Source organism: Acanthochromis polyacanthus, chromosome 4 (genome assembly GCF_021347895.1).
Source record: "Acanthochromis polyacanthus isolate Apoly-LR-REF ecotype Palm Island chromosome 4, KAUST_Apoly_ChrSc, whole genome shotgun sequence".
Lineage (NCBI taxonomy): Eukaryota > Metazoa > Chordata > Actinopteri > Pomacentridae > Acanthochromis > Acanthochromis polyacanthus.
This window is the reverse complement of record NC_067116.1, coordinates 12,417,942-12,432,224: the sequence shown is the minus strand read 5'-3', so window position 1 is coordinate 12,432,224 and position 14,283 is coordinate 12,417,942. Positions and strand designations below refer to the sequence as shown.

The following is a 14,283-nucleotide window of genomic DNA, read 5'->3' as shown; positions in this document are numbered from 1 at the left end:
TGTCGTCTCCTCCTCCCCCTCCTTCTCCTGCCTTCCGCCCTCCCCCTGGGGGGTGGGGCGGGGGATGGGTGTGGGATGGGAGGGCGGGTGCGGGATGGGGTGGGGGGGCTTGGGGGGCGGGGGGGAGGAGGGTAGGGGGAGGGGGACCGGGTGCGGTGCGCGGGGGCGTTCTGGCCTGGCCTGCGCCATCTGCCCGCTGGGGCGCCGGGGCTGGGGGGTGGGGTGGGGGGTTGGGGATTGGGGTGGGGGGGGTGTATGGGGGGCACTGGGCGCGCGCGCACCTCCCTCCGCCTGGCTGGGTGGGGCCCCGTTGATCGCTCCTCTTAAATCACTTCACAAACTTCGCACAATACAACTTGTAAATATACACATAGGGCACACAACATATCCCTCGGGGGGGGGTGGAGAGGTCATATTCCTACTCCACAATTCCCCTCCAATTTTAATGCACCACACTACCTGGGGGGTGGGTGGTTATGGGGTGGGACGTCATTAGACGGGATGGGCCCCAGTGCAGTGTTGTGCTGTGGCCCCCGTCTATGCCCCCACCCTGACACTTCTTCCCCCAATTTTAACGCACCACATACACATTCACATTTTGGGCTTGCGGTGAGGCTGAGTGGGGGTTTCGTTACCCTGTGCTCTGCCTCACCGACCCCCCAATCCTAAGACACCACACATACTTGTATATACACTTGGGTGGGTCACATTCACGGTGCAGGGCGAGTATTCACCAGTTGGGGAACTGGTGAACTCAGTAACAGGGCAACTCACAATAGTTTTACTGGCGTGATCTCCGGGGCCTCTCCCTGCCGGGCCCGAGGGCCTGGGTTGTTGCGCCTCCCCTGGTGCTCCTTCCTCTCCCTCCCTCCTCCCCTCCCTCCCTCCCTCCCTCAGGGTCACGTCTCTCTGGGCGGCCGGAGGTGGGCTGGGCTCGTCTGCCCTTTCGGTGCCGTTGCCCGGTCCCTTGGTGCTGTTTTCCGGTGAGCGGGTGGCCTCCCGGATTTGGGTGTGGGAGGGGTGGCGTGGGTGGTGTGGTTGGATGGGGTGGGGTGGGGTGGCTGGGCGAGGGTGGGGGGTGGGGGGTGGCTTGGTGGGGGGCGGGGGGGGTGTTGGGGGTGGGTTGTGGGTGGGCGGCATGGTGGGGGAGGGGGGGTGGCGTGGGTGGGTGGCGGGGGGGTGGGACGGTGGGGGGGGCGGGGGTTTGGGGTCTGGGGGCGGGGGGTCGGGTTGTGGGGGGGACGGGGGGGAGGGCGGGTGGTCGTGGGGGAGGTGGGGCTGTGGGCCGGTGGGGCGCCGTGGGGGTCCGCTATGGCCCGTTCTGCTGCCCGGGCCTTGGGGCTCTGGCTGTGTCGGGGGGGGTCGCTCCGGGCTCCTGGGCTGGGTCTCCGCTTGGTGGCTCCTGCGGGGGGGCTGGGTGGACCTCCTTGGGCTGGAGGGGACAGCTCCCTCCTTTTGGTGGAGGTTTTCATGCATGTCAGACCCACCACACCGGCACCTACCAAAACTCAATAGTGTGTGTTCCTCCGGTTGCTGAGTCAGTGGAGGTTGCTGGGTTAGTGTCTGTGGATCTCACTCTGCTCTATCTATCCTTCTTGTGGCCTCCTGACATCTTCATGATTGATCCGTTGGGACTTTGTCGTATTAGGTGTTTGTGAAGGGTTTTAGATTTGTAAATGGTTTTAAGGTATGAATTAAAGAGTACAAACAAATAAAATGCACCTTTTCTCTTAGAACACTGTCTATGCCTCACCTTTCTGTCTGTCCTGTGTTTGTTTTATGTTTCACTTGGGTGTGCACAGCCCTCAATGGCATAATGTAGAAAACAGCTTGAAATAAACATGATAGGTTAATTTGCCATGAGGGCCGGTGATGGTCACAGTCACAAAGAAGAAAAAAAAATTGCACATGAAGCTTAAGCAGTGGCACCATGAGTGGTTGGTGTCATTTTTTGAGCGAACTTGCAGACAAACAGAGAAAAAGAAAAAAAAAAAAAAAAAAAAAGTAATCTTCCTCACCTGTTGTTTGAAATGAAGTTATGAGTCTAACATTATTCCTAAGTATTTAAATTCTTGTACAACTTCAATTGTTTGGCCATGTACAGAGATATTAGAATCAATTTTTCTATTTATCTTTTTGGAAAATTACATACAGACAGTCTTAGAGATGTTAAGATGTAATTGAGAGCTATCAATGGCTATCAAGCCATTTAAAGACATTACTCATAGCAGCTGTCAGCTCTTGGGCAGCTTGCTTTTTGTCTTTTGCATGAACATACAATACTGCATCATCAGCATACATTTGATGGATCACATTTGGTGGACAACAACTTGGTAGATCGTTTATAAATAAACTGAAGAGCACCCAGCACCAACCCTTGTGGTACTCCAAGATGTTGTCACATTGTAATGATTTTATATTCTGTACTCTAACACACTGTGCCCTTGAAGAAATATAGGAATTAATCAGATTCAAGGCATTCACTAAGAAATTAAAACAGGATAATTTGGTCAACAAGATCTGATGGTTCACAATATCAAATGCTTTCCTAAGAACAATAAAAACAGCCCCAATAATGCCCCTCGGAACCGACCAGGATTTTTAAATTTTTCAGAACATAGCAAACAGCCGTCTCAGTGGAGTGATGTTTTCTAAAACCAATTTGCATTTGGTACAAATTGTATGAACTGTTATTTAGGTGCTTTATGATCTGCTCAGCAACAATTTTTTCCATTATCTTGGAAACTGCAGGAAGTATACTTATATGCCTGTAGTTCCTGATTGTTGCTGGGTCACCAGATTTGAGGGTTGGTGTGACAACAGAGCTCTTCCATGGCTCTGGAAAAACCCCTTGAAGTATAGAGTTGTTACAAATAATTGCTAATGGTGCTATAAGAGATTGCTTATGGATTTTAATAAACACTGTGTCCAAACTAAATGTGTGTTTGGCCTTAGAGCTTCTGAATCCTCTAATTATCTTATCGATCTGAGACTGTGTTACATTACAAAGATTAAAAATGGGTGCAGCCATGTTTAGGGGAACTGGCCAGAGTTGGTGTGGCAGTGTTGGATGCTCCGTAGCTATACCAATATCCGGAAGTAGCAAGCTGTTGATAGCCTGCCGCTGTTTGGCTATAGACCCTCGGCAGGGTCCCGCTGGGTGAGCCATTCCTGTGCTAACTATATCCAGATGTGGAAAACCATCAACCTGAAGGGCTGCATAAGCAGATCCACTGTGGTGTGATAGTGGCCCAGGGTTATGCACCAAGTCCTGAACAGAGTCTATAAAGTAATCGTTCAGAACTGTCGCAATATCTCCTGGGTCCTTTATTACTTTGTCCCACAGCTATAACTCCCTAATTTCTGTACTTGCTACATGATGTCCTGTCAGTTTTTTAATATTTGTCCAGATTTCTCTTGCACTATCTATTATAGTAATACAAAAATTTGCTTTTTCGGCTGTGATTTCCTTCACAACTCTGTTTCTGAGAGAGGTAAAGATCTGTCTGTCATTACATGTTTTTGTCTTGACAGATTTTTTTAAAGCAATATCTCTATGTTTCATCAACAATTGTATGCTATCATTTAACCAGGGCAGTTGCTTCTTTTTTGATGGTTTTACTTGAGTTTTTTTTTTAAATAAACTTAGAGACTGTTTCTTGAATTACAGTCATAAGTACACTACAGTTGTCAATGACATACTGCTGATTAAGAGTTTCAATCCAATTAATATTGTTTAGTGCTTGTGTCCCTGCGACGGACTGGCGACCTGTCCAGGATGTCCTCTGCCTTCGCCTGAGTCAGTTGGGATAGGCTCCAGCACCCCCGCGACCCCAGTGAGGATAAAGCGGTGTACAGAGAATGGATGGATGGATGGATGGATGGATGGATGGATGGATGGATGGATGGATGGATAGTGCCTGTGTCAAACTAGGAATCTCTCTCCTTGGTACTCTCATTTGCTCAGATGTTTTACTCCGAAGGCAATTAAACCTATTCTTGAAAGTTTTCTAGTTAATAAAATTAAGTTGTGATCTGATAGACCAGTAATCATGTTACATATTTTAAGAATTTGTTCAGACTTTTTGCTAAGGACTAAGTCTGTACATGATTCAGAGGACTTAGTCTAGTAGGTCCTTTAATAAGTTGATAGAAGTTATACTTGTCCATTATGAATTTTAAATTCTTCCTTAAGCCAGTTAAAATTTAAATCCCCAATTACAATGACCTCATTCTTGGTGTTACAATCCATCAACAGAGCCTGTAATTCCTCATAAAAATCATTAGAGGTTGATGGTGGCCTAGACATTCCTATTAGCATGGTGGACATTTGTGTAGAGAGGGAGATTTTAAGACCAACATATTCTAAACTGTTTGCATGAGCCCACTCAATTTGAGTACACTTTAGGTGTTCCCTTATATAGAACATTACCCCTCCACCCCTTAATATATAATGGAGCGTAGCTTCTTGAAGACTGGGTTTCTGCCAGCCGCTGGTTCGCTGCTAGCTGGTGGTTTGCTGCTAGCTGCTAGTGGTGTCATCCACGCCGCTGGTTCGCCGCTAGTTGCTGGTTCGCCACTAGCCACTGGTGGTGTCAGCCATGCCACTGGTTTGCTGTTCGCCGCTGGCGAGGTCCATCACATCGCTGGCCCACTGCCAGTTGCTGGTGGCGCTAGCCCTGCTGATGGCCCCCCCGCCAACTGCTAGTCCAGCCAGCAATCCGGCCAGAGGTGGGGATGTTAGTCCAGCTAGCATCGATGGATCAGATCTACCTGGTGGTGGTGTGACTGTGTGCGACAACATCACCAGCCATAAGCAGTATCACTGGGATATTAAGAGCTCCCAGATATGGTCAGGTTATGACAGACTGTTCATGTTTACCTGGGGGTGGCCTGGCATGGCCATCGTCCAGTACTCTAGCAAATAGAACCTGCTGACTCCATTTGGCTAGTACAGGGTTAGTTTGTCCCCTATTCTTGGGCAGTTTAGACTCAATAGAAGATTAAAGGTTACAAAAACAAAAAGCAAGTACATATACAAATTCCAAAGATAACAAAGACCGAGGTGTTTTTTTCTCACTTTACCTGACTTTTAAGCAAACACACAGAACCTGCCAAACTGCGTGTCTGCAAACTAGAGACATATAGCAAGTTTAAAATACCAAAAAGTATTGGTCACCTCAAGTGGTACCAATATTGAAAATTTTGGGTCCTGGCCCATGGACTAGGTGGTCAGAACACGGAGTATCTTGAAATTCGATTGCTTTTAAAATGCATTTGGCTTCTCGCTAACACAACATCATCAGTCCTGCTAATGGAGTTTTTATGGCTGATTTGGTGATAAGGAAACTGATAAACCCATTTTATTTGCAGTAGTGTTTCAACTTGGTTAATTCAAGTTACACATTCACTCTCCCTTTAGCTCTGGCTTAGTCTCTACCATCATCTTTTTAAAACTGTTTAATATTCCACTTTTTTACCAGCTAGCCATGGGCTGTGCCTGTCAGCTGTATGGTGTTGGGCAGGTAGTCTTAATCAAAGCTTGATTTCTGAAAACAGCTGACAGCTCATACAAGTTTTTAACCACATCTCACGGTCTTCATCAACAGACTGAGTCTTCAAAAAGATCAAGACATCACACTTCACCTGACAGTGCCACAACCACCTGTAATCATGTGACAAAAGTTGCACAAGTGCTGCAGGTTAAGTGATGGTGCCAGTAAAAAGCCCAGACTTAGAACCATCTTCTGTTTAGCCTGATCTTGGTGCAGCTTCTGTGTGTATGATCATGTACTGATACGGTCTATTGACAACATAGATAAAACTATGATGATAAAACCATGAGTGTGCATGTGTGTGTACTTAAAAAACATCATATTACGGGGACAAACGGTATATGTTTGTTAATGATCACTATGGGGAGCAGGCTTTGCTTTGTGGAGAAACAGCTGTCATGTAAGTCCATATAATGTCCCCTAAAGTGATGGAAGCACATGAGTGTGTGTGTGTGTGTGTGTGTGTGTGTGTGTGTGTGTGTGTGTGTGTGTGTGGCTCATGCAGCATTAATATGATTACAGTGGTCTAGCGGCAGATAACCTATCACTCACCTAATCTTCTTTCCCAGAGAACAACGCTACACAGGCTTACTGACATACAGTGTTTGCTACCGTACACAGTCAGTGGTCCCAGTAGTGCTGTATCTCTCATACACACACAGAAACACTCCACCTCCTCAGCCCTTATCTCCTCTCTGTATAAAAATCGGTTCTCTCATCTCTCCCTCTCTCTTTTATCCAGTTCCTTCTCCTTCTTGACCTTCATCTCCTCGTACTCCTCCTCCATGTCAGTCAGCCTCTCCAGTTTAACTTTCACTATTTGGATCAATATATTGCTTGGCATAATAAATGAGCTACAGGGCTAAATGCATTTTATTTTTTGGGGGAAACTTTTTCATGTTACAGAGGAACAACATGATGAAAGCGGAGCTTACCAACCGTTTGGAGTCACTAGCAGGCTGCCTCCCTCACTGTAGGCTCAGTGAAACCATTAAGCGACATTATTTCACAACAGAAGCTCTAATTTGAATGTTCCCACTTTTCTTTGTAGCACCATCATGTATACTTAGTTCATCAAATCCAAAACCAAATACACTATCACAACGAAAATTTTATCTTACAGTTGTATGAAAATTTATGATTTTATTGATTTTTTAAAAAGTGAAAAAAAGTAAATCCGCCTCTGTAGAAAACAGCAAAAATGAAATATTGCACATGCTTGTTTAAAAGAGTTTTAATGTGTGGATACATTCACTTCTCTTCACCCGTGTTTACCCTGGAGTGCCGTAACTGTTGCAAACAACTGTTCATATCAGCATGAACTTAGTCATCAGCTGAAAAATAAGGGAGTTGCTATAATCTCAATAATACAATTAAGGCAATGTAAACACATTGCTGCTGTTGCGTAGTTTGTCCATCATTGAACACAAGATAATTCTTTTGCAACATTTTTGTTTCAATTGACAACTCGTTAATGATGATGTGTAAGTCTGCAGTTCCTTTCAGATAGATAGAATGTCATTGAGCTCACTGTTTTTGAGACTGTAGCGAATAACTGTCCTGCTTTAGTTCAGTCTTATCTTCATCACATACATAAACATCTATGCATCGACTGTGAATACAGTGAGCCTCTGGATCTAACAGCTGGCAGGGGGTGACTCACCTGGTTGCAAAAAAAATGTCTTAATGTACAGAAGTACATGAGAAAACGTCTCTACTTCACATTTTTATGTCACCCCAGTACGCAGTGTTCTAGTGAGTTTATGGTCTCAAGTATTAATTTCAAGACTTTTTCAATGCAGCATAATGTTCACTTTGTTAAAAGGGTCTGTCTTAATGCAGAGCTACCTTAAGATTAACACATCGTCACCATAGCGGTGTATGTAGTGTCCTCAGTTTCTCAGTCCAGATCACTCCCTGTATCTGATTTCAAAAAACCAAGTTGGCAACAGTCAGTTGCCAGATTCAAAACAGTAGCTCATAAACCAGTAAGAACACGGTTGCTATATCCATCTTTTATATACACTCTCTTCATCTGAGCAGTGCAGCAAGAAAAACAAATGCATTTTCATTATTCAGTTAAGGGTTTTACTTTGGTTTTGCTCGCCCACTTCTTTTCCTTTTAAAATAAATGTACCACCACATCATCACCTATTATATTTAAGCGGTCTAGATCAATGATTATTTATTATCTTCAGCAACTGGCAAAGGAAAGTTTGAAAAACTCACATACTTTTCGTTCATCAAATATTTCTCTCTGCCAAAGCATGCCTTGGCTGTCAGTCACAGTCCACGCAGAAGTCTTACTGTTTACCAAGGTGAGAAATGATCCGCTTAGCTTTGATTACTGACTGAAAAGAGAACAGTAAAAGGACAAGCTAGCATATGTTGAATAAACATGCTTAGCCAACTGATTCCAGCCAAACTTACATTTGGCAAACAGTTGGACTACACAGTGGATAACTTTGCCAGCCCACTAAGTAGACAGGATCTGATTATATTGTATATTCATGAAGTAACCATTCAGAATCTGTTTTTTTTATGTGTGTTGTTTCTATTAACAGGCCTATATAAAATAGATACTGTCTTGAATCAGGGAAGGAACCACCTACAGTCCTTTGCAAAAGAAGAGTGGTTCAAAATTCCATTTGAGGTGTTAGAAGCTTGTTTGATGGTTATAGGAAGTGATTGGTTTCAGTTATTTCTTCCAAAGGGTGTAGAACTAAATATTGAGTTGAGGGTGCTAATAATTTTGTCCGGCTCATTTTTTTATTTTTTTTTTTATTTTTGTGTAAAATTAGGTCAATTTTGGCCTTTTTCTTCTGTTTTTTTGTGTGTGTGTGTGTGTGTGTGTGTGTGTGTGTGTGTGTGTGTGTGTGTGTGTGTGTGTTTTCCAATGCACATGAAGGAAATAAACATGTGATACCAAAAACATTTGCAACTGCAACAATTTCTGGGAAAAATTGTGTATTTTCTGGAAAAATTTCAGGAGTGCCAATAATGTAGGCCAGGACTGTAAATAGTTGACAGAACAAAGGAAGAAGTTTTAAAAACAACAAAACACACTAGACAGTTCTGAAGAACAGCTGGTTTCTTTTGATTACAAAGAAGTTCTTTATCTACTATGATTTCTGTCTTTTTCATGAAAGGGTAATGCAAAAGAACAAACTACAGCACAAACATGAGGAGGGGAAGCCTCTATTTCTGAAATAGCATGTGTTGACCTTGAGTTACTATAATTATGGGAACACTCTGCATCTCTGTCACTCTAAAACTCTCTGGTCAACCCAGTTATACATCAATCAGCCACAACTTTAAAACCACTGACAAGTGGAATGAATGATGCTGATTAACTCCATAGATGGCATCAAGTGAACAATCACTTGTTTAAGTTGAAAAATCTGCAAATGTAAAAATCTAAGCAATTCTGAGAAGGACCAAGGTCTGCATACTGATTGGTATGCAGTACCTACCAAAAGTCAAACAAGGACAACCTGCAAACCAGTGATAGAGTTTTAGGCACCAGAGGCTCATTGGAGGGTGGTCCATGTGCTATGATCATACAGAAAAGCAACTGCAGCACCAAGAACTGAAAACCATAAAGTTGGCTACAACAGGGAGGAGTCAGAGCACTGTGCATCACAGCCTGTTGGATGTGGAGCTGTATGGCAGCAGCCCAGTCACAATGTCCATGTTGATCTTTGTATACTGGCAACTACACCTATGAAAGAGGTTCATGATCTGATAAATCGCATATTCCTTTACATCATGTAGACATTTCAGTGCATCTGTTACCTGGAGAAGTGGTAGTGGGATGCACTATGTGAAGAAGGTGAGCTGTCAGATGCAATGTGGTGCTTCGGGCAATATTCTGCTGGGAAACCTTTGGTCCTGCATTTATGTAGATGTTACTATGACATGTACCAACCAACCTAAATGTTGTTGCATCATGCATCCCTTCAAATCAGTTCCATTCCCTGCCTTCTATACTTCTTCATTCTTCAAGAATGATTAAAGGAACATGGCAAAGAGCTCTTCGTGTTCACTTCAAATTCTCCAGGTTTCAGTCCAGTCTAGGATCTGGAGGATGTCCTGGAAAAGCAAGTATGATCCATGGAGGTCCAACCTTCCAAGTTGCAAGATTTAAAAGCTCTGCTGACAACATCCATTCTCTATACACCGCTTTATCCTCACTAGGGTCGCGGGGGGTGCTGGAGCCTATCCCAGCTGACTCGGGTGAAGGCAGGGGACACCTTGGACAGGTCGCCAGTCTGTCGCAGGGCTACATATACCGACAAACAATCACACTCACATTCACACCTACGGGCAATTTAGAAAAATCAGTTAACTTCAGCATATTTTTGGACTGTGGGAGGAAGCCGGAGTACACGGAGAAAACCCACGCATGCACAGGGAGAACATGCAAACTCCATGCAGAAAGATCCCAGGCCCACCCTGGGATTCAAACCGGGGATCTTCTTGCTGCAAGGCAAAAGTGCAAACCACTACACCGCTGTACAGCCTGCTGACAACATCTAAGTAAATAATACCACATAGCACACCTTCAGAAGTCTATGGAGTTTCTGCCTAGAAGACTCAGAATTGTTTTGGCAGCTTGAGGGGAACCTACAGAGTATTAGCCTGGTGGTTATAATGTTGTGACTGATTGATATGTACTGTTCTTGACGCATTCTCGGTTAAGCAATGTGTCCAAGTGTCAAACTGCAGTGTCCTGTTCTTTGTTTCTGCACATGCTAAAGATGCAGTGTAGGTGTACAAGATCTGGAGTCATCTAAAAAGGCATCTGATGAAGCTGAGTAATCAGTGAAGTGTAATGAGTCATTAATTACAGCCAAAGAGCCAGATATTTCCCTCAGGATTTGTTGGAGACCAAGCCAGAGCTAAAATGAGAGTGAAACAAAGCTCTTACATCTGCTAGATGTATTAATAGGCAACTGCTTGCTTTGCTGTATGGAAATATATAAGGCATTGCCAGCTTTGTTTTTACATTTTACAGTTGGTACCTAAGTGACCACAAAGTCAATTAAGCACTGAGGATATAGAATAGAATAGAATAGAAGAGAAGAGAAGAGAAGAGAAGAGAAGAGAAGAGAAGAGAAGAGAAGAGAAGAGAAGAGAAGAGAAGAGAAGAGAAGAGAAGAGAAGAGAAGAGAAGAGAAGAGAAAAGATATACAGTCCTGGGGAAAAAAATATTGAACCACCCTTGTTCTCTTCAATTTCTTGTTCATTTTCATGCTTGGTACCGCTAAAGATATATTACCTGAAGAGTACAATGAACATGACAAAAATACAGCTGATTGCATAATACTTTATGCCCTATTTGCCATGCTAAAGCTAAATTGTATTCCTAGTGTATATAAGAGGCCATTTCATGTCATAAGCAGCACTTCACATGCAAAGGTCTCGAGTGGTTTCCTGGTTACATTCAAGCCATAGGACAACTCAGAAGTTGTCAGCTCTCACATAATGCTTAACACAAAAGAATTATGTGAAGCCACAAAGGCAGCCATCTTGGCACTGCTGGAAATTGGAGTGAGAGACAGGTAGCGAAAAAACTGAAGATCTCCAAGACAGCTGTTCATTACACCAAGAAAAAAACAAGCCCAACATGGTACTACGAAATTGCTAACTGGTCGCATCAGGAAACATGTTTCTACCCCACAAGATGATCATCCACTCATCCGTTCCTATGTCAGGAATCGTCATCAGACCTCCAGGGACCTTAAAAATGAGTGGGCACTGTGGAGAAATGTGATGTATTCAGCAGTGACAGTTTGAAACCGACTTCTTGAAGGTGGTCTGAAGTCACACAGGGCATGGAAGAAGCCCTTCATCAACAAAAGGCAGTGGAAAGCCTGGTTACTTTTTGCTGGGGATCACAAGGATTGGACTGTTGATGATTGAGTTAAGGTTCTCTTCAGTGATGAATCTAATTTTCACTTGATGCTCACTCCAGCCAACTTACTGGTTAGGAGGAAGCCTGGAGAAGGCTAATAAGCCAAACTGTCTGCCCCTAAAGTAAAACATGGGGGTGGATCAGTGATGATCCGCAGTTCAGTATGGGTGGAACAGGGCAAATGCAGTTTTGTGAAGGGCGAATGAGCCAGATCATGTACAGAGATACTCTTAAAACAGTCTTCTTTCATCAGCTGGAAAACTCTTTCCTGCCTCCAATGACTGGATTTTCCAACAAGACAATGCCCCTTGCCACACGGAAAGGTCAGTTAAGCGCGGATGAAAACCAGAACATTGGAACCATTCCTTGGCCTGCTCGATCACCAGATCTAAATTCAATTGAAAACCTGTGGAAAATCATCAAATGTAAAATGGAGAACCGCAAGCCCAAAAACAAAGCAAATTGTTTGAATTTGTGCAATATGAATAGGTTGCTGTGACAGCAGAACAACGTCAGAAGCTGGTGGAGAGCATGCCAAGATGCATGGCTGCAGTCATCAGAAACAACGGTTTTGCACTCAAGTAGTAACTTATGTGTGTATATCATGTGATTAAAACAGACAGAAAAGAAAACATGGAAAGTCTGAAAGCTGTTTGTGGCAGTACAATGACATAGCTTTTGATGGAAGAACTTAAATGATTTTGGTTATCAAGAAAACCATGGAAAATGTCTAGATATCAGCTTTCAAATTGAACTCTTATGAGTTATTTTTGTTGTTATCATCCTATTTGTCCAAACAAATGTGTCTGTAGTGGAACCAGGCATTAAAATGAACAAGAAGTTTAAGAAAACAAGGATGTCTAATACTTTTTTTCATGACTCTATGAGAGCATAGAGTGTAATATATTCTCTCTGGTAACATGATAATTGTAGAAAATTTTAAACCACTTGTTTAAGTGTATTAATAATAACCAGTAAGCAGTCACTGGATATCTTACATTTGAACCATTCACAGGCTGAATTACATAGATTTTGCAGCACATCAGTCACACTTTGTGGATCATTTAATCATTGAATCAGTTTTGTTATGAAGTAGGTGAATTTAGTGGTAGCAGTCAGTGGGGTAGAGAAGCACTTACTGTAGCCAGTTCATCAAACTTCCCAAAAAGCTCATTGAGCAGCTTGACCAGTTCCTGAGCAGTACACTGAGAAGCCAAGCTGGTGAAACCCACGATGTCTGCAAACAAGATGCTGTCAGGACAGAAAGACAAGCAGATTTAATCTAAACTGAAGAGTGAAGTCATTGTGACAGCTGATTTTGGTTCTCCCTGCTCCTTGTTTTCTCCATCAACTAAACAAACTGCAGTTGCATACTGCAAACTGCATACTGATGGAGTATGTTAATTGCTCAGAATCTTTCTGGTACAAAATACCCACAGATCACAGCAGAGCAGAGAAATTGGTTAATGGCAATCAGAGGCGAAGCAGCAAGTATAATAATCCAATCCCTGATAAGTGAAACTGTCTTATAGGCCAACCACTGAATCAATTACAGAGTTAAATTGGCTGCTGCTGGCTAGCTGCTGTAGTGGGGTTGAGAAAGGTGCTGAAAGCTACTTAGCCCCTCATTCATTTGCTCGGAGGCAGGCCAGATGGCAGCAAAACAAGGTGGTATGGATCTTATTGACTCAGTGAAAAATCGCTGCTCTCAGTGGAGTAAAGGCATCAGAGCTGGAATAGTGTGTCAAGCTGGGTAATAGTTGATTTTTTTTTCATCACAGGAGCTGCTGAGTTTCAGTTTTTTAGATACCTATAGTATTTCATATAAACTGAAACATGTTTCTCCCTGAACCCCTGCCTGTAAGGTTTTCAGCTGATATTAATGACGGCGAGCTACATCTGTCAAGCCTTCAGTTCTTGCACGGCTCATTTGCAGTTTAAAGTGATAACAGCAGCAGAGACGAAAGCAGGCTTCTAATTTCTAGCCCTGACTGGAAATGAATTCTCTTCTGAAGCTAGTGTTAGTTTAAAAGGATTGGTCAGAATTGCTTTCTTTTAACAAGAATGCTAAATTGTTGATGCTATGGCAAACATCTCGAAGTGACAGCATAGGGTAATGATCCATGTCATTGAAATGAAGGAGCAGCATTGCTCTGATACTGGAGTGGAGAACTTGTTTATTTTATTAAATTAAAAATGTAATATCAAATAATTTCATTCTTCATAACACTGTTTGTCTGCTTGGCTTGTAGGCTTTTCCCTTTTAATAGTACAAGAGAAAAGGCTTTTGGGATTAAGAGAAGCCAATGTGTTTGATAAAGTAAGTCTATCTCAAATATGTCTAAAAAGAGCTGCTGTAGTTTCCAAAATCAATAAGCAGTACGTTAGAGCAACTAAACTTTGATAAACTGACTTCCAGGATGGACTCCCACATGCTGGACTTTTGGTAACTATATATGCACACCTGGGCCTCAGAAGTAAGTCCAGTCATTTGCAGCTTATGTTAGAGCAAACAATCCATTCCTTACACCAGTTGACTTCTGTTAGTGCTTTGGGAAAGGCTATAAAACACCTGCATCACTCTTGTTAGAGCTCAAGGTATACCTCTTACACGTTGAAAAATCCTGATTTGTGTAGTTAATATAACTCAGCTGTGACTGAACAAATTCTGGTTTGTGGAGCGAAGGTTCAGCAAACAGTCACTTCACACCTGACCTCCATAGGTTGTAATGAGGCCAACATGAGGATAGATCATCCTGTGCATTTCAAGAAACAGCCAGCACAGTGGATTTTTTTATGATTTGTTAAACG

General features: G+C 43.1%; 1 protein-coding gene across 2 annotated transcripts in view; it reads right to left on the bottom strand.

Moving 5' to 3' along the window:
- Positions 1 to 14,283, bottom strand: part of LOC110955660 (adenylate cyclase type 1-like) — a 105,352-nt gene that overhangs the window by 74,952 nt on the left and 16,117 nt on the right. For both annotated transcript variants that reach the window (XM_051947285.1, XM_022200742.2), the window contains exon 4: positions 12,612 to 12,723. In XM_051947285.1, coding sequence (XP_051803245.1) covers positions 12,612 to 12,723 — 112 coding nt within the window. The remainder of the gene's footprint in view (positions 1 to 12,611; positions 12,724 to 14,283) is intronic.